This window comes from Hyla sarda, chromosome 4, assembly GCF_029499605.1.
Source record: "Hyla sarda isolate aHylSar1 chromosome 4, aHylSar1.hap1, whole genome shotgun sequence".
Taxonomy (NCBI): Eukaryota; Metazoa; Chordata; class Amphibia; order Anura; family Hylidae; genus Hyla; species Hyla sarda.
Genome location: NC_079192.1, coordinates 402,659,612 through 402,680,515, shown reverse-complemented (window position 1 = coordinate 402,680,515; position 20,904 = coordinate 402,659,612). Strand labels below are relative to the sequence as shown.

The 20,904-nt window shown below is 43.1% G+C and overlaps 1 protein-coding gene across 9 annotated transcripts in view; it reads left to right on the top strand.

Moving 5' to 3' along the window:
- SCUBE1 (signal peptide, CUB domain and EGF like domain containing 1) overlaps window positions 1-20,904 on the top strand; it is a 278,625-nt gene that overhangs the window by 31,173 nt on the left and 226,548 nt on the right. For 7 of the 9 annotated variants that reach the window (XM_056517388.1, XM_056517385.1, XM_056517386.1 and 4 more), the window contains one exon: window positions 14,611-14,736. In XM_056517388.1, the coding sequence (XP_056373363.1) occupies window positions 14,611-14,736 (126 nt within the window). Of the gene's footprint in view, window positions 1-11,858; window positions 11,968-14,610; window positions 14,737-15,384; window positions 15,449-20,904 lie in introns of those variants that run through there. The other 2 variants (XM_056517392.1, XM_056517393.1) reach the window with 2 other exon arrangements.

Here is a 20,904-nt window from a genome sequence, read left to right as displayed (position 1 = left end):
TTTCTATTTAACATCCTTAAAGGGGTACTCTGCCCCTAGATCCCGAGATCTCCCTGCTGCACCCGGCATTTGTATAGAGCATTGGATGCAGTGCAGGAGGCTTGTGACGTCACGGCCACGCCCCTCAGTGCAAGTCTATGGGAGGGGGCGTGACTTTAGTCCCATATACTTGCATTGAGGGGGCGTGGCCGTGATGTCATGAGCCTCTACCCCGCATCGCCAGTCATCCGGCACGGAGCAAAGTTCGCTCTGTGCACTAGATGTCTGGGGTCCCGCAGCCGAGATCGCGGCAGGACCCCCACGATCTGACATCTTATCCCCTATCCTTTTGGATAAGGGATAAGATGTCTAGGGTCCAAGTACCCCTTTAAGACTTGCAGAGTCTTCTCGTGCTTTTTCATGTAACATGGAGAGGCAATCTCTAGTACAGTAGGGGCCCGTTCACTCGGAAGAATTTCCATGGACATTCTGAGTAGAGACTACGGGGGGGGGGGGAATTTGACAAATTTGGCGCATGTCCGCACCTTTCCCCGCCACATTTGTGTTGTAAAAACTGTGAAAATTCACATCAGTCTTTGTAACTTCCACCCCATTGTGTGTAGCAGGTACTGCCAAACCCATTCGGCACTATGACATGGCAATGCAGTATGCGTGGAATTCCGCAGAAAGAATGAACAGATGTCTCTTTGGTACCTGGGTAAGCAATGATGGAGCTTTAAGGTCCCCTTCAGTCAGCTAATCATCAGTGGTGCCCAGAGATGGACCAACACCAGTCAAATATCAATGGGCTAAGGGAAGTCATCAATATTGATCTCAAAGAAAACCCATCTAGATTTGGGACATTTGGGGAGAATGAGGTGTATTTACAGCATTCTGCTTTGGGTTGAACAATTCCACAGGCAGAGGAGCAGACAGGAAGTAAATACAGTAGGTGCAACCTCATTGATTTTGTGATTGTGTGAGATGTTTTTGTTACAGCTCTGGGCAGAGAACTGGTAGGAGTGCTGTAGGAGGACTATGTTGAAGGGCTGATGGAAAGCAATACATTTTGGGAATTGTTGTACTGAGCAACTGCTCAACCAGAGATTTTTTTTTGGTGTTTTCAGAACTCAGCCTACTTGGGTGGGGCTCATAGCCTTCCTACCTATTCCCGCTGTATGTGTGCTCAGCCACACTGGAGTGAACTGGGAGCAGGCTGGGAGTTGGAACAAATGCCGCTGTAATTGCCCACTGGTCCCTGGTATTGCCCATACGGTACAGGTGGGTTTAGTGTTAGGTCCCGTGCCACTTGAGAAAACTTGGCGTTGGTGTGTGGGCTCAGGTATGTCCTTCATATAAGGATATACTGGCTAATGTCTCAATTTTAACATCATTTTGAGGGTTAGTTTTTCTTCTTCCTGATGTTGGAGTGCCTTTTTAAATTTCCATGTGAACACTTACTACTAGACTTCCTTGCACCGTGTCTGCTCGGCAGTAGAACACCATGTCAGTGGCTTCTAAGAAATGCAAAAGAAAGTGGGAATGGTCCGTCTATCTCCAATATATAATGACTCTATATATAATGACTCTCACCTAACACCTTTTTATGACTCCATGCCACTGTGTGGTGCTTAACGTACATAAGATAAAGGTGCACAATCAAAGTGAAGGGGTGCTACTAGTACTGAACAACAATTAACCCCTTAGGGGTTAAGAACACCCTTTAATCCCTCTTTGCCGAAACAGTAACACGTAACTTTTATTTATGTGTGCTAATATACATGTGAGTAAATAATAGATTAAAACTACAGCTCCTCAACTGGATCCAATCCGACTACAGTGCCTCAACTAGATCCGATTGTAGTTCTTCAACTGGATCCGATTGCAGTTCCCCAACTGGATCCGATTGCAGTTCCCCAACTGGATCCGATTGCAGTTCCCCAACTGGATCCGATTGCAGTTCCCCAACTGGATCCGATTGCAGTTCCCCAACTGGATCCGATTGCAGTTCCCCAACTGGATCCGATTGCAGTTCCCCAACTGGATCCGATTGCAGTTCCCCAACTGGATCCGATTGCAGTTCCCCAACTGGATCCGATTGCAGTTCCCCAACTGGATCCGATTGCAGTTCCCCAACTGGATCCGATTGCAGTTCCCCAACTGGATCCGATTGCAGTTCCCCAACTGGATCCGATTGCAGTTCCCCAACTGGATCCGATTGCAGTTCCCCAACTGGATCCGATTGCAGTTCCCCAACTGGATCCGATTGCAGTTCCCCAACTGGATCCGATTGCAGTTCCCCAACTGGATCCGATTGCAGTTCCCCAACTGGATCCGATTGCAGTTCCCCAACTGGATCCGATTGCAGTTCCCCAACTGGATCCGATTCGATTGCAGTTCCTTGAATGGGATTGGATCCGATAGCAGTTCCTCAACTGGATTTGATTTGATTACAGTACCTCAACTGGATTTGATTTGATTACAGTACCTCAACTGGATTTGATTTGATTACAGTACCTCAACTGGATTTGATTGCAGTTCCTTGAATGGGATCGGATCCAGTTGCAGTTCCTCAACTGGATCCCATTCGGACGCAGTTCCTCAACAGATCCGATTCGGTATAACTCGATCTGATAGTAGAGGAACTGTAGGTTTAATCTATTATTTAATCACCTGTATATTAGCACACATCAGTAAAAGTTAGGTCTTACAATCCTTACAGTCACATCCGAAGCAGAAACAAGTATGCGGCACTCACCGGAGATGACATTGGAATGTGTTTTGTTGTATTCACAAGGTTACATATGCAGACTGCGGCAACAGCCATTTCACACAATGCTCTGCACAGAGCAATGCGTAAAACGGCTGTCACCCAGTCCACCTCCATTATCTTGTGGATACAATAAAACTATTTTGCATTTTAATCTCCGGTGAGTGCCGCATACTTTTTTCTGCTTCAGATGTGACGATTTAAGAAAACGTGAATAAGATGGCAGGACGGGATGAGTTATAAAGTAGAGCAGAAAAAATATTTAGAAACAATGAAAAAAATTGCCAATTTTTAAAGTGCACCTGTCTTCTACAAAAACTTTTAATATAATGTAGAGAATACCATTATATGTATATTTTTGTCCTTCAGCTATTGCCTGTGTGTCTTTATGAGGAGTCCAAATACAGGAATTGAGGGTGGACAAGCAGGGCTCTGTACACTGAGGACAAGCAGGGCTCTGTACACTGAGGACAAGCAGGGCTCTGTGCACTGGGGACAAGCGGGGCTCTGTGCACTGGGGACAAGCGGGGCTCTGTGCACTGGGGACAAGCGGGGCTCTGTGCACTGGGGACAAGCGGGGCTCTGTGCACTGGGGACAAGCGGGGCTCTGTGCACTGGGGACAAGCGGGGCTCTGTGCACTGGGGACAAGCGGGGCTCTGTGCACTGGGGACAAGCGGGGCTCTGTGCACTGGAGACAAGCGGGGCTCTGTGCACTGGGGACAAGCGGGGCTCTGTGCACTGGGGACAAGCGGGGCTCTGTGCACTGGGGACAAGCGGGGCTCTGTGCACTGGGGACAAGCGGGGCTCTGTGCACTGGGGACAAGCGGGGCTCTGTGCACTGGGGACAAGCGGGGCTCTGTGCCATGCTACGGACTCACACATGAGGAGGATTGACAAACCCGGAGCCTGCACAGAGCCCTGCTTGTCCTGTCCTCACTTCCTGTATTTGGACTCCTCACAGGGACAGCATTTTTTCGCCCAAAAATATACACATTTTTTTAACTAATGTATATTACAAATATACATATAATGGTATTACCTACATTTATATAAAAAGTTTTTGTTGACGACAGGTACACTTTAAGGTCTGGCTGGTGTACAGTCTGCAATAAATAGCAACATTTCCAAACCTGGCACCATAGCAGCGGAGCTCTGTTTAACTGGAGAGGGCCGGTTTAAAATATTACTTCTGCGGTTCACTTAGAGGGGAGAAAAGCAGAGTATTTTGGAGTCTGGTTTCATCCAGAGCTTAGCGGAGAGTTAGAAGGCCAATAATTGGATATGGCAGTGCAGGAAAACCTCCCGATATAAAGCACTTCTCTTATGTTAAAGGATAATACAGAAAACAAATTATCCCAGGGGCCGGTGCCTACAAAAACAGCAGCCCCCTTTTTGTGTCGAGTAATTGATTCTCGTTTTGTTGCGAGTTCAAATGCTGAAACATCTATTATTTGGCAGCCACGTTGGATATTGTTTAACCATAATTGCAGAGTTGTTCTCTTTTTTTTTTTGAACAAATAACACTCTTGGATGTTTTTCGGGATAGCAATAAGCTTCAACTATTGGGAAGCTTGAGATATAAATCATCAGAGCCGGTCGGGGGGGTGGAACGGGACCCAGAAGGGCGAATGACTAACCAGACGGTGGAAGGAAGTTCACTGAGGTTGTAGTTGTGGTTGTAGTGTTTCCTAATGGGTGGACCAGTCACACTTAACTGGAACCACCGGGGCTGTATAGGCTGCCAGGTTTATACCGAATGATATTTTTATGTTGAATGTTACAAAAACATTGCAATATTTAACAATGAAAAAAAAAAATTATAATAATAACTAAATGCCTACCCACTACGGCAGTGGTCTCCCAACTGTGGACCTCCAGATGTTACAAAACTACAACTTCAGCATGTCCGGACAGCCAACGGCTGTCCGGGCATGCTGAAGTTGTAGTTTTGCAACATCTGGAGGTCCACAGTTGAGAGACCACTGTACTAGGACATAAGGTGAATCTTATACAGGTCCGCTATAGACACTGTTGGACACTATAATGCTTGAATCATTGAATGTCCCCAAAATTGGACCTCCAATGGAAGGTGGTTGGGTATGAGGCTTTTTTTTTTTTTTTCTTATTTTTCTTTTTGTTTCTTTTACTTTTTTCTTTTTCCTTTTTTGTTTTTGATTTCTTTTTGAATTTTCTTTTTTCTTATTTTTATTTTTTTATTTTTCATTTTTCTTTTTGTTTTTCTTATTTTTCTTTTTGTTTTTTCTTATTATTTTCATTTCTTCTTTTTGTTCAGGCTTAAAGAGGTACTCCAATGGAAAACTTTTTTTTTTGTTTTTTTTTATCAACTGGTGCCAGAAAGTTAAACAGATTTGTAAATGACTTCTATTAAAAAATCTTAATCCTTCCAGTACTTATTAGCTGCTGAATACTACAGAGGAAATTATTTTCTTTTTGGAACACAGAGCTCTCTACTGACATCACGAGCACGGTGCTCTCTGCTGACATCTCTGTCCATTTTAGGAACTGACCAGAGAAGCATATGTTTGCTATGGGGATTTTCTCCTACTCTGGACAGTTCTTACAATGGACAGAGATGTCAGCAGAGAGCACTGTGCTTGTGATGTCAGCAGAGAGCTCTGTGTTCCAAAAAGAAAATAATTTCCTTTGTTGTATTCAGTAGCTAATAAGTACTGGAAGGATTAAGATATTTCTTAATAGAAATAATTTACAAATCTGTTTAATTTTCTAGCACAAGTTGATATAAATAAAAAAAAAATTTAAAAAAAGTTTTCCACTGGACTGGAGTACCCCTTTAAGATATATATGTATTCCCTCTACTTAAAGGACTATGCCACTGGAAATCATTTTCTTTTAAATCTGGTGCCAGAAAGTTAAACACCTTTGTTAATTACTTCTATTAAAAAAATCCTAATCATTCCAGTACTTATGAGCTGCTGTATTCTCCACAGGAAGTTCTTTTCTTTTTGAATTTCCTTTTTTTGTCTGACCACAGTGCTCTCTGCTGACACCTCTGTCCATGTCAGGAACTGTCCAGAGCAGGAGAGGTTTGCTATGAGGATTTGCTTCTACTCTGGACAGTTCCTAAAATGGACAGAGGTGTCAGCAGAGAGCACTGTGGTCAGGCAGAAAGGAAATTCAAAAAGAAAAGAAAACTGCAGCTGAGAAGTACTGGACGGATTAAGATTTTTAAATAGAAGTCATTTACAAATCTGTTTAGCCTTCTGGCACCAGTTTATTTAAAAATAATAATAATGTTTTCCACCGGAGTACCCCTTTAACTAGCAATTAAAGGGATTTCTTTCAAAAACCGCTCCCCGTCTGTCTCCAGGTTGCGTGTGGTTCGGCAGCTCAGTTCCACTGAAGTGAATGTAGCCAAGTTGTAATACCAGCCCCACGAGGAGACAGACGGGCAAAGTTTTTAAAAGAAATTAGCTCTGTTTTTTTTATTCCTGGATAACCCATTTTTAAGGGTACATTCACACTGCGGAATTCTGCGATTGCAATTCCGCGCAGTGAACATTACAATCAGTGTGAATGGATCTTCCGCGAGACCTGTTTACATTGAGGAATTTCAGCGGCGGACAATTCCGCCACTGAAATTGTTCCGCACAGAGAATGGACATGTTCATTCTTTGCACGGAATTCCACGATCACTGCATAGCCGTCAATGGTGACGGCGCAGTGCCGCGTGTTCCTACCACAAAGTATTTTGCGGTGGTGGCCGTCACACGGAATCTCAGCTCGCGGAATTTTGCAAGCGGAAACCATATTTTTTTTTCCTTTTTAAATCAAATGGTGCCAGAAAGCTAAACAGATTTGTAAATTACTTCTGTTAAAAAATCTTAATCCTTCCAGTACTTATTAGCTACTGAATACTACAGAGAAAATTTATTTTTGGAACACAGAGCTGTCTGCTGACATCACGAGCACAGTGCTCTCTGCTGACATCATTGTCCATTATATGGAACTGTCCAGAGTAGGAGAAAATCCCCATAGAAAACATATGCTGCTCTGGACAGTTCCTAAAATGGACAGAGATGTCAGCAAAGAGCACTGTGCTCGTGATGTCAGCAGAGAGCTCTGTGTTCCAAAAAGAAAAGAATTTCCTCTGTAGTATTCAGCAGCTAATAAGTGCTGGAAGGATTAAGATTTTTTAATAGAAGTAATTTACAAATCTGCGAAAAAAAGCAAATTGGACATAATGGGGGAGATTTATCAAAACCTGTGCAGAGGAAAACTTGCCCAGTTGCCCATAGCAACCAATCAGATCACTACTTTCATTTTCATGAAGGCCTGTGAAAAACGAAAGAAGCGATCTGATTGGTTGCTATGGGCAACTGGGCAAGTTTTCCTCTGCGCAGGTTTTGATAAATCTCCCTCAATGTCACCAAACTCCAAAAATGGGCTGGACAAAATTATTGGCACCCTTTCAAAAATGTGATAAAATAAGATTGTTTCAAGCATGTGATGCTCCTTTAAACTCACCTGGGGCAAGTAACAGGTGTGGGCAATATAAAAATCACACCTGAAAGCAGATAAAGAGGAGAAAAGTTCACTTAGTCTTTGCATTGTGTGTCTGTGTGCGCCACACTAAACATGGACAACAAAAAGAGGAGAAGAGAACTGTCTAAGGACTTGAGAACCAACATTTTGGAAAATATCAACAATCTCAAGGTTACAAGTCCATCTCCAGAGATCTAGATTTGCCTTTGTCCACAGTGCGCAACATTATCAAGAAGTTTGCAACCCATGGCACTGTAGCTAATCTCCCTGGGAGTGGATGGAAGAGAAAAATTGATGAAAGGTGTCAACGCAGGATAGTCGGGATGGTGGATAAGCAGCCCCAAACAAGTTCCAAAGATATTCAAGCATTCCTGCAGGCTCAGGGAGCATCAGTGTCAGCGCGAACTATCCGTCAACATTTAAATGAAATGAAACGCTATGGCAGGAGACCCAGGAGGACCCCACTGCTGACACAGAGACCTAAAAAAGCAAGACTACATTTTGCCAAAATTAACTTGAGTAAGCCAAAATCCTTCTGGGAAAACGTCTTGTGGACAGATGAGACCAAGATAGAGCTTTTTGGTAAAGCACATCATTCTACTGTTTACCGAAAACAGAATGAGGCCTACAAAGAAAAGAACACAGTACCTACAGTGAAATATGGTGGAGGTTCAGTGATGTTTTGGGGTTGTTTTGCTGCCTCTGGCACTGGGGGCCTTGAATGTGTACAAGACATCATGAAATCTGAGGATTACCAACAGATTTTGGGTCACACTGTACAGCCCAGTGTCAGAAAGCTGGGCTTGCGTCCAAGATCTTGGGTCTTCCAGCAGGACAATGACCCCAAACATACTTCAAAAAGCACCAGAAATGGATGGGAACAAAGCGCTGGAGAGTTCTGAAGTGGCAGCAATGAGTCCAGATCTAAATCCCATTGAACACCTGTGGAGAGAACTTAAAATTGCTGTTGGGAAAAGGCGCCTTCCAATAAGAGAGACCTGGAGCAGTTTGTAAAGGAAGAGTGGTCCAACATTCCGGCTGAGAGGTGTAAGAAGCTTATTGATAGTTATAGGAAGCCACTGATTTCAGTAATTTTTTCCAAAGGGTGCGCAACCAAATATTAAGTTAAGGGTGCCAATAATTTTGTCCAGACCATTTTTGCAGTTTGGTGACATTATGTCCAATTTACTCTTTTCCCCTCCCTTTTTTTGTTTAGTTCCAATACACACAAAGGGAATAAACATATGTAAAGCAAAACATGTGTTACTGCAATCCTTTTCTGTGAGAAATATTTCATTTTCTAGAAACATTTCAGGGGGCCAACATTTACGGCCATGACTGTACATCTTATCCCCTATCCAAAGGATAGGGATAATATGTATGATCGCAGGGGTCCCGCCACTGGGGACCCCAGCGATCTCTGTGCAGCCCCCCGGCATTCTGTGCCGGACGCTGCCTCAGAGACAGGGACGTGACATCACAGCCATGCCCCATAGTGAAGCCGTCACGCCCCCTCCCATAGACATGAATGGAGGGGTGTGGTGTTAAGTCACGTCCCCGTCTTGGAGGCAGCGCCCGGCACAGAATGCCGGGGGGCTGCACAGAGATCGTGAGGGTCCCCAGCGGCGAGACCCCTGCAATCATACATATTATCCCCTATCCTTTTGGATATAGGATAAGATGTATAAAGCCGGAATATCCCTTTAATAGTGTTGGAGTCAAATATGAGTGCTGCAGCTCCATTCACTCTGTAACATGGAACATGAATTGACTTTAGTTCTCATGCTCAGTGGGGGTCCTAGCAATCAGACCCTCACCCACACACATTTTGGTTAGTTTGTTGACTGAGTAACATGAGGCCAGTTAATGTTGGATAAAAGTTTTCCTAAAGTGAATAAAATTACCCTTTAAAAAACAATGAAAAACCTACTGCATATGCTGATCGGTTGCGGTGTCCTGTGTATAACTAAGAGGGTCCTTGTTCTGGAGTTGCCCCCTTACCCTAAACTGGACAATATGCCCTTCTTTTTTTCAAGCCTTACTAAAAAAAAAAATATATATGTTGTCAGGACCGAGTTCCTTAGGCCCTGGATAGTAATGGACCATTTTCCTACCACTATGTAGTTATGGTTCTCTTTAGCTGGGTTATGATCATTAGTGTGCATTGAATAAAGTGGGCCCCATAGCAAATGTCGAGACGGTCTCCTATTATGGCATCTGACTTTGACCCCCCAAGACAGAAAGGTCTGCTTTTCATTTCTTCTTACCATAACCCATTGGTCCATTCCCCCCCCATTCATTAATTTGCTGACAATGCAGTTCTCTGGAGAGATGATTATACCAATAGAAAAAGGAATGGGACCAACCAGGATGGGGCCCCCTCTCTCCAAGGGCTCCATAGCAGCCCTTTGGTTCCAACATTACCTCATTTTAAAGGGGTACTCCACTGGCCAGCATTAGGAAGTAAATGTTCCGAACGTTGTTTTCGCGCTACGGGGGTCGACCACGCCCATTGTGACGTCATGGCCATGCCCCCTCAATGCAAGTCTATGGGAGGGGGCGTGACTAACGTCACGCCCCCTCCCATTGACTTGCATTGAGGGAGCGTGGCCATGACGTCACAATGGGCGTGGTCGACCCCCGCACCATTCACTTCCGAACGCTGGCCAGTGGAGTACCCCTTTAATGCATCTGAGTCTCTAGTTTTGTGGTCCTTTTCTGTCCAATTGGTCATTCCATCCAACTTGGGCCTATGCTCCTGCCTTTACAAAGCTTTAGGAAAAATGGATCCCCTGTAGTTACAATAGAACCAGTACAGCCCTCTCCTATTGGTGGCGTGAAACAGCAGTGCCACTTCCTTCTTTATAGGCCCCTTGGGAGCCATTAGGGCTGCATATGCAATATATTCGTCCTCATCCGATTGTATATACACACTGGCAGCCAGTTGATTTTTATAAGCTTATGTCCTGGAACGGTAATGTTTTTGCCGTAAAATAACCTTTTATAAGTGCCTTCTGGATGCCAGAGATGGTTGGCACGGACAAAGGAATTTGAGTTCATTCACAGTGTTGCAAAATAAACTTAAAAAAAAAAAACTTGATGAACCAACACAAAAATGTGAACACGCAGGTCTTTATTATTTATTACCTGCTTTTACCCAGCGTTCTATATTCCGATTTCATTTGGGGATAAGGTTAAATATCGTCATATATCTTGCAAAATTAAAGGGATACTAAAGGTAAAATAAAAAAAAAATAAAAAATAAAATACTGTATATACTCTAGTATAAGCCGAGTTTTTATTTTTCGTGCTGAAAACGCCCCCCCCCCCCCCCCCTCGGCTTATACTCGAGTGAACTCTCCGCCTGTCAATCCCTTTCAGTGGTCTTCAACCTGCGGACCTCCAGATGTTGCAAAACTACAACTCCCAGTTGTAGTTTTGAAACATCTGGAGTTCCGGAGGTTGAAGACCACTGCGGCCTTTGTCATCATCCAGACCCCCCCTTTAGTTTTCTAGTCACCTCCGCTTGGTGGGAAGGAAGGGTGAGCTGGTCCGGGCCATCTATGCTGCAGGGACCGTCCGGGGAGGGTTAGTGTTTCCGGGCTGTCCATCTTCACATGGAGGCTCTCTTCTCCGCTCCCGGCCCGGCCCCGGACTGGTGACGTTGCCTTGACAACGACTCACAGGGACGTCCCTGTGCATGAACGTCCCTGTACGTCGTCGTCAAGGCAACGTCACTATTCCGGGGACGGCCCGGAGTGAAGATGGCCTCCCGGTGAAGATGGACAGCCTGGAACGACTAACCCTCCCCACCGGACAGTCGCTGCAGCATAGATGGCCCGGACCAGCTCACCCTTCCTTCCCATCGAGGGGAGTACAAAACTAAAGGGGGGGTCTGGATGATGACGAAGGCCGCAGTGGTCTTAACTTGGGGACCTCTGGATGTTTCAGAACTGCAACTCCCAGCATGCCCGGACAGCTGATGGCTGTCCGGGAATGCTGGGAGTTGCAGTTTTGCAACATCTGGAGGTCCGCAGGTTGAAGACTAGAAATGAGCGAACTTACATTAAATTCGATTTGTCACGAACTTCTCGGCTCGGCAGTTGATGACTTTTCCTGCGTAAATTAGTTCAGCCTTCAGGTGCTCCGGTGGGCTGTAAAAGGTGGATACATTCCTAGGAAAGAGTCTCCTAGGACTGTATCCACCTTTTCCAGCCCACCGGAGCACCGGAAAGCTGAACTAATTTATGCAGGAAAAGTCATCAACTGCCGAGCCGAGAAGTTCGTGACGTATCGAATTTACTGTAAGTTCGCTCATCTCTATTGAAGACCACTGATTGAAGGAATCTGACAGGCAGTGATGATGAAGGGGGGGGGGATGATGACGGAGGTCTGGATGATGACAGGGTGATGCTGACGGGGGGTGTTAATGACGGGGGTCTGGATTATGACGGGGGGATGATGTATTTCCCACCCTAGGCTTATAGTCGAGTCAATAACTTTTCCTGGGTTTCGGGGGTGGAATTAGGGGCCTCAGCTTATACTCGAGTATTTACGGTAAAATAAAGAAAAAAGAAAAAGAAAAGGAAAACCAAATTGCTAGTGTTTTAACTATAAAGATGAATTAGCAACCTGCCCCAATTCATGATGTAATGGCTGCTAGATGGCGCTGTTCTGCTGCATGGGATAAATGGTACAGTACTGAATTTGCAGCACATTTTTATGTCGTGTTTTACCCCACTAAGATATACTGAACACGTATCTCCAATGTCGCTCTCCCGCCTTTATGCAAAGTTCAACCGGGAGAGAAGCTCTGCACACTGGGTGATTGGGTTGCAGAGGCAACTGTACGACAACCAGCGAGTTCCTCGCACGAGTCCTTTTCTAATTAATAGGACTCATGCACAGAACTCGCTTGACTTCGTACTGTTGCCTTTACCGCCAAGTGTGCTCAGCATCTCTGAGTCGAACTTTGCAGAACAGATGGGAGAGCAACGCCAGAGTTACACTTTAAAGGGGTTATCCAGGAATAAAACTTTTTTACATATATCAACTGGCTACAGAAAGTTAAACAGATTTGTAAATTACTTCTATTAAAAAAATCTTAATCCTTTCAGTACTTATGAGCTGCTGAAGTTGAGTTGTTCTTTTCTGTCTAAATCCTCTCTGATGACACATGTCTCGTGAACCGCCCAGTTTAGAAGCAAATCCCCATAGCAAACCTCTTCTAAACTGGGCGGATCCCGAGACACGTGTCATCGGAGAGCACTTAGACAGAAAAGAACAACCTTAACTTCAGAAGCTCATAAGTACTGAAAGGATTAAGATTTTTTAATAGAAGTAATTTACAAATCTGTTGAACTTTCTGGAGCCAGTTGATATATAAAAAAAAAAATTTTCCTGGATAACCCCTTTAACAGTCATGGCCTGATGTGGTTTTAAATGTTGGAAGCATGCGCCAAATTAAAGGAGTACTCAAGTGGAAAACATTTTTTATTTTTTATTTTTTTAAATCAACTGGTGCCAGAAAGTTAAACAGATTTGTAAATGACTTCTATTAAAAAATCTTTACCCTTCCAGTACTTTTTAGGAGCTGTATGCTACAGAAGCAATTCTTTTATTTTTGAATTTCTTTTTTGTCTTGTCCACAGTGCTCTCTGCTGACACCTGATGCCTGTATCAGGAACTATCCAGAGGAGGAGAAAATCCCCATAGCAAACCTATGCTGCTCTGGACAGTTTCTGACATGGACAGAGATGTCAGAAGAGAGCACTGTGGACAAGACAAAAAAAGAAATTCAAAAATCAAAGAATTTCCTCTGTAGCATACAGCTGCTAAGAAGTACTGGAAGGATAAATATTTTTTTATAGAAGAAATTTACAAATCTGTTTAACTTTCTGGCACCAGTTCATTAAAAAAACAACAACAGAGTACCCCTTTTAATTGTGGTAAAAAAAAAAAAAAATGTCATTGGCTTCAATCAAAGTTTTGCCACAGTTTTTTTTTTTTTTTTTTTTTATTGGAAAAATATTTTTAATAAAAGCTCCCCATGGGGCTAGAGGGTTTGTAATAATTTAATCCCACACTTTTTGCAGTTTTTCTTTATAACTCATAACACTTATCCTATTCATTTAGGGCAGAATTTCAGAGTTTTTAAAGCCTTGTTTTGGTTCCATTATACCCTCAGGTCAGTCAGTACCATGGACAGAGCATGACATGCCAGGCAATTTACATTGTGTGCAAAGATTATGCCAGGGCGCATTTTCAGATTTTTTAAATATTTTTTTTGTGTATTTTTGTTTTTGGTGTGTAAAACTGTTTTAATTCTCTATTTTATTTAAAAAAAAATTTCGTTTTTGTTGCAATTTTTGAATTACTTTAAATCTGGTTGGAAAATTTAAATTTTAGAGAATCAAAGGTGGCATTGCGCATTAGATTGATGCTGACAAGGGGAACCTGTATCAGGTTTTTGTGTCGGCTCAGGTTTTGTGTGGTTTTAAAGGGGTTCTCCACCATAAGGGGATTTTAGTACATACCTGGCAGACAGTAATGGACATGCTTAGGAAGGATCTGCGCTATAGCTAAATGGCTATGTCATGAGATTACCATAACACTGTGGCTAGCTTTTTGTGAACTGGTATTTCCTGTTTGAGTTTTCTTCCTTGCCTACAAATCCCATAATTCAATTTTCCTCCCTCCCACACATCAGCCACCCCACCCATTGAAACATAAATGAGATGCATCCATTCAAAAGACCTGTGTTTTCCAATCAGGATGCCTACAGCTGTTGCATTAGTTGCAGATTGATCTCTCTCTCTCTCTCTCTCTCTCTCTCACCAAGTGATCGCTCCACCCAATGAAGCAGACAGGCTCCCTGTCATCAGCTGACTAGTGAGTCAGGTCTTGGCCGCATTGCAACCTGGGAAAAATCGTAGTCAACAGTCATTTTGTATTATGGTAAAAATAAATAGTGGGATGAAAATCAAATAAGAATTGTGAGAAAACCGTCACACACAGGTACAGACACTATATTATGAACTACACTAACTTTACAGCCCCTGTAGCATAGTCAAATAAAATAAATTCCTGGAATACCCCTTTAAGTTAGGTTCCTACTATACTCAACATCCCAGAAGATAAATTGAATTCATAGGATACTGGATTATGTTGACAGTACTACGTAATATGTTGCTGCTATAAACTGCAGCCAATGGGATTGCCTTTGAATCTACAACGCTCTGGATTTTGTTAGTTCCATAGGAATTTTCTACATTATCTGTCATTGTTACATACGTAATAGAAAGCGCTCATCAAAAATGTGACTTTTCTTTTCCAGATATTGATGAATGTGACAATGACTACAATGGTGGATGCGTTCATGAATGTATCAACATACCGGGGAATTATAGATGCACGTGCCATGATGGATTTATGTTGGCGCACGATGGGCACAATTGTTTGGGTAAGTAAGTTTGTTGTATCACTTTTCATATGGTTGTACGTTTTATTCTGTGAGTGTCGTATTGTTGTTTGCGTTGTCGTTGAATAGCTTGTTTTATGGCGTCGTAGTGGCACTGCCCTGGATAATTTGTATTTGTCAGGTAAGATGGTCTTGAATATTGCAAATGTTCTACTTTTTTCATACATTCCTACAGTCCTTTAAAAGTGGTGGGGATTATGTAAACCTTGCCCAAAAGTGGAGCTTTTTGGGGGCTTTTCCAAGCATTTTCAGATGTTTCAGGATGAGAAGCCTAAATTACTTTTTAAGGGGTTTTATTACCTTGGTACAAAAATAAGTTTTTTTTTTAAATATACTTACCTCTCTACTCCACAGCTGGTTCCGCTCCAGGCTCCCCAGCAGAAGATCTTTCATGACCTCCCCATACACTGAGCGTGAGGGTTTAAAGGGGTACTCCGGCCCTAAGACCTCATATCCCCTATCCAAAGGATAGGGGATAAGATGTCTGATCGCGGGACCCCCGCAATCTAGCATGCAGTACCCACCTGTGAGCACAGCAGGAAGCGCTGGAGGCTCAAAGTCTTATGCCTCCTGACCCCTCCCATAGACTTGCATTGAGGGGGCGGGGCATGACATCACACAGAGTCGTTACTCCGTCCCCGTGGTCGAGAGGCATAAGACTTGGAGCCTCCAGCGCTTCCTGCAGTGCTCACAGGTGGGTGCTGCATGCTAGATTGTGGGGGTCCAAAAAGAAAAGCATTTCCTCTGTAGTATACAGCCGCTAATAAGTACTGGAAGGATTAAGATTTTTTTTAATAGAAGTAATTTACAAATCTGTTTAACTTTCTGGCACCAGTTGATTAAAAATAAATAAATAAATAAAAAGTTTTCTACGGGAGTACCCCTTTAAGACCCCCCCTATTGGACAGAAATTTACATAAACCAGGCCCTGTTTGTGTTCTGTTCACAAGATTGTTCGTCCAATTATAGGGCTGTTTAGAAAGCATGTGTTTGTAGGGCCTGTGCAGAGGAAGCGCCTACCACCTATTTAAAAAAAAAAAAAAAAAGTTCCCTTTTAATAAGCTGATAAAATATCCAGATGTGGTAGCCAATTTAGGGGAAAAATAAGTTGCTATTTGGTGGCCCAACATGAAAAAAGTGGTGGCAGCCATTTTGAGAAGTCAAAATATGTGTTATTTCTGTACTTTCTTATGAAGACGAAATATTCTGTCATATATATTTCATATTCTACAATTATTCTCTATGGGGGAGATTTATCAAAACCTGTCCAGAGGGAAAGTTGCTGAGTTGCCCATAGCAACCAATCAGATTGCTGCTTTCATTTTTAACAAGGCCTCTGCAAAATGAAAGAAGCGATCTGATTGGTTGCTATGGGCAACTCAGCAGCTTTTCCAGGAAAAGCTGCTGAGTTGCCCATAGCAACCAATCAGATCACTGCTTTCATTTTTGCAGAGGCCTTGTTAAAAATGAAAGCAGCGATCTGATTGGTTGCCATGGGCAACTCAGAAACGTTTCCTTTGCACAGTTTTTGATAAATCTCCCCCTATGTCTTTCTAAAATTCCTCCCTATTTACCTACCTTTCAAAATGGCCCCTTCACAGCCCAGTTATGTTTTCCTAGATCTTAGTTTATTACTCTTTTGACAGACGCCACTGGGTTCCTTATTTTTTTTTTTCTCTCTCTCTCTCTTCGCCAGAAACAAACGTACTCTGTAAACATAAATTTCCAAGCCTTCTGCCCGTACATAAGGATGGTTGTGATAGGGAGATGCTGCCGGACAGGCCACGATTTTAGGTGTCTGCTTCGAAAAGACAGCAAATGTGATAATGGCGCTTTTGTATACTTGTCACCCTCTCTCTATTTTTTATTTTTTTGTGTGTGTGTGATTATTCTACTTTGCTGTCTCTGTGGTGCCAAAATGGAAGAAAAAAAATAAATCGGAGCGAGTGACTAGCGTATGTGTCTGGGGCAGCGACGGTATGGGTGACACATTTATGGCATTCATAGAGACGGTATAAATGAACTGTTGTGCCATTTAATAAAACTTCATAAAGGCTTGTGTAGACGATGTGTTTGACTGAAAAGACTTAATATTTATTCTTTTTTACTCAAACAACGGGGACGGGCCAGAAAGTCTAAACCGGGACATTCTCGAAAGGCCGGAGTTTGTCTGAGGAGATAATTAGCAGATTTTGCGGCGGATTTATTCTAATTCTGCATGCATTGTTTTTTTTTTTATTTTATTTTTTTTATTTTATTTTTTTTTTTTTTTTTTTTACTTAAAGGGGTACTTCGGTGGAAAACTTTTATTTTTTTATTTTTTTAATTAAATGAAATGAACTGGTGCCAGAAAGTTAAACAGATTTGTAAATTACTTCTATTAAAAAATATTTATCCTTCCAGTACTTTTTAGCAGCTGTAGGAAATTCTTTTCTTTCTCAATTTCTTTTTTTGTCTTGTCCACTGTGCTCTCTGCTGACACCTCTGTCCGTGTCAGGAACTGTCCAGAACTGGGGGGTCTGACCGGTGAGGCCTCCCGTGATCTCTCTGTACGGGGCCCCAGCTCTCCGGCCAGATAGCGAGTGTCGACCACCGCACAAAGCGGCGGCTGACACGCCCCCTCAATACATCGCTCAGGCGGAGCCGGAGACTGACGAAGGCAGCACTCCGGCTCTGCCATAGAGTTGTATTGAGGGGGCGTGTCAGCCGCCGCTTCGTGCGGTGGTCAACACGTCCCCTTCCCACAGGCTGTTGGGGCCCCGTACAGGAGATCCTTAGGATAGGGGATAAGTTGTTCACCACTGGATATCTCCTTTAACTTTTTGGCACCAGTTGATTTAAAAAAAAAAAAATAATTTCCACCAGAGTACCCCATTTTAAGGTACGGTGTTACGGTAGTAAGGCTGCTAATCTGAGTGATGTGTTATGGAGTCTGAAGTGTTGGCAAACACCTTAGTGGCTCCTTAAGCCTCGCCGTTCGGGGTCTGCTGAGCCGCTGACGATAAATTGAGCAGACAATTGATTCTTAAAGTGATCGTGCCTGAGAATGTGGGCCTACGTTGCCTCAGTAATTTATTCACCGTATATACTCGAGTATAAGCCGACCCGAATATAAGCTGAGGCCCCTAATTTCACCCCAAAAACCCTTGTAAAGTTATTGACTCGACTATAAGCCTAGGGTGGGAAATACATCATCCCCCTCATGTCCTCATCCAGACCCCCGTCATTTTCACCCCTGTCATCATCACCGCCTGTCATCATCCCCCCCGCCATCATCACCCTGTCATCATCCCCCCCGTCATCATTCCCCCCCCCCCCCCCCTTCATCATCACCGCCTGTCAATCCCTTCATCAGTGGTCTTCAGCCTGCGGACCTCCAGATGTTTCAAAACTACAACTCCCATCATGCCCGGACAGCCGATGGCTGTCTGGGCATGCTGGGAGTTGTAGTTTTGCAACATCTGGAGGGTCCGCAGGTTGAAGACCACTGAAGAAGGGATTGACAGGCAGAGAGTTCACTCAAGTATAAGCCGAGCGGGGCGTTTTCAGCACGAAAAATCGTGCTGAAAAACTTGGCTTATACTCGAGTATATACGGTAGCAGCTTAATAGATGAAAGACTGCAGATATTTTAGAGCTCACGTTGTAAATTTAAATATATCTATTACCTAGATTTTTTTTTTTTTTTTTTTTTTTTTTAGATTGATTGGAGGCAGATACAAAAACATGATGTTTTTTTCCCAATTTTTTTGTTTTATTGTACATTTTTTTAAATTTCTTATGTTATGCACATTATCATGGGGGCAACCATCTTGTCTAAACTTTTACTAATATTTTATTGCATTGGCTGATGAGGAAGTTTTATTATTGGCCAATGTCTTGTGCAGAAAACGTTAGAAAGTGTTTTTTTTTCTTTTCTTAAAGGAGCATGGTTTTATATTTTTACTTCTTATGTTGTAACGTCAATGGGTAAAAACACACACAAAAATCCTTGGGAAAAGATATCCTAGAGCCACAGTGGACAAACAATCTTAAATCAATGTCCAAACTCCAGGAATCCAGGAAGCGTCTGATTCTCCTGCAGCACCTCCACAGGGGAAAATGAGTATTACAGTGTTTAAAAAATAGATGTCTGTGTAATGTTCTTATAGCCACTCTCTGCTCTGACTAATAGACTAGAATCTTGAATGCTTGTTTTACCTACGTTTTAATAAATGTTGGATACAAATTCATGTGAAGTTTTTCGAAGCAAACATTTCTAGGTTTTGTGTTCTTAAAATTTGTAAAATTTTCTGCAAAATTTACTGAAGCTGATGTTTCTTGGGTTGTCTTGGTAATTTTAGAATGTGCGAGGGAATCCTTTCATAGTGGTGTGTGGTCAGCTGAAGGAGCTAGTCAGGACTTGGTTAGGGGTACCGGCAGTGGTATTGAGTAATTAGACATGAGTGATGACAAGCCATAAATAACAGCCTGTCAACCAGCGTTTGGTCGTCCTCTGTCTCTAAAATCTACAGTATTTGCACATTCAATCCCAACATCATTCAATGTCTCCTAAGTTTCCTGTACATCCTTGTGCTTATATATAACCCCTATTGCTTTGGTTGGAAGTTTGGACAGTCAAGAGTCAGATGGTCGACCACCCTCATTGCTAGGTACTTTATGCAGAGTGACCCTGTGCTCTACTGTTATCCATTGGGGAACCATTATATAGGGCATCCACAACCTCTGAACTTGATATCTACATAGATCTCTATAGATTTATCACATCTATATGGCAGACTGCGTGGACCCTCTCCCCAAAAGCTCAGATTGCCTATTAACATTAAGTGTCCATCACATGCATTGTTTTCAGTGGACACTGTGTGGTCCGCCAGACCGAAGCTGCGTGCTGGTTGTGATTGTCTTTTGGTAATACGCTCCTCTCACCCGTCCCTCTCGGGGGCCAGGCGGGGAGGAAAGGGTCGCGCAAGGGGGCCGTGGCGATGTTGGTCGCAGTGCCAAGGAGCCTGGGTTGGCCTGGGATTTTTTTTGCAGCCCGGGTACAACGGACTTGACATACTTTTCAGTAGATTACGCTTTTAAATGACAAAGACAGATGAAGAAAACCATAGATGTGAACGCTGCAGACACCAAAAGAAAGTAGGACATCCTAGACACCCTGGAAAGGCACTACTCGTATGACCACCAAGTGTAGAAACTGATATAGCAGAACTTTTGTTATTTCAAGATGAAAAGTTCTGTCCTATCCCCTGGATAGGTAATACACAGCTAATCGGTGGTGGTCTGACTACTTGGACTCCCATCCGTCGTTTCACGCGACTATGCGTGCTTCTTGGAGGCTGGAAGAAGCGTGCATAGTCGCGTGAAACGAACAGCGTAGCCTCTGAGCGCTTCGGTACTTGTCTTATGCTCCCCCGGGTTCCCGGACATCTAGACACTCTCCTTGCGGAGAGTGCATGCTATTGTTCTTTATGCGTTATTGTCATTTACTGCAGCTTTATTGCATGCACCCCGCAGGTGTCAAGCATTACACTGGACCTCCATCCACCTCCCCATATGTATCCTTTGTCTTAGTGGTATCTATATAGTAGTGATCTCCCCTTCATTTCCTTGCTCCATTGTATATACTTTTCAGTAGATTACTCCTTTTAACTCTTTTTCTTCTGAAGGAAAGCTAACTTGTATGCCTTTTTTCCCCATGGAGCCTTGCCTGTAAGACTATATATACCTGGGTCTCTTCAATGAGAACAAGTAGCCTTCAGAGTTCCTTCGACAGTTCTAAGCATAAGAGTAGTTCCCGATAAACTACCTACTCAATAATATGTCAAATTTTGGTGTAAATTTTTTCGATCACAGACCGTAATATGTTGTTTTTTTTCGACTTAGTTTCCCCGAGCTTGAGGGATGGAGCGGAGTGTTAGTGTAGCATGTGGTACGGTGTATAGCTTAGGGAACCTGTGCCGTATATTGTACTGTCATGCTTTGTGCGATTGTAATTTATTGTACGATTTGTAATAATGACTGAATGACGAATAAAGCTCTTTCAATACCTTTGGTCTAATTTTGGCCTCAAATGTAAGATTATGCTCAATTTTATTTTGTTGGTTTTCAATGGACTCTCTACAGATCTCTAAGTATTACATCCATACAG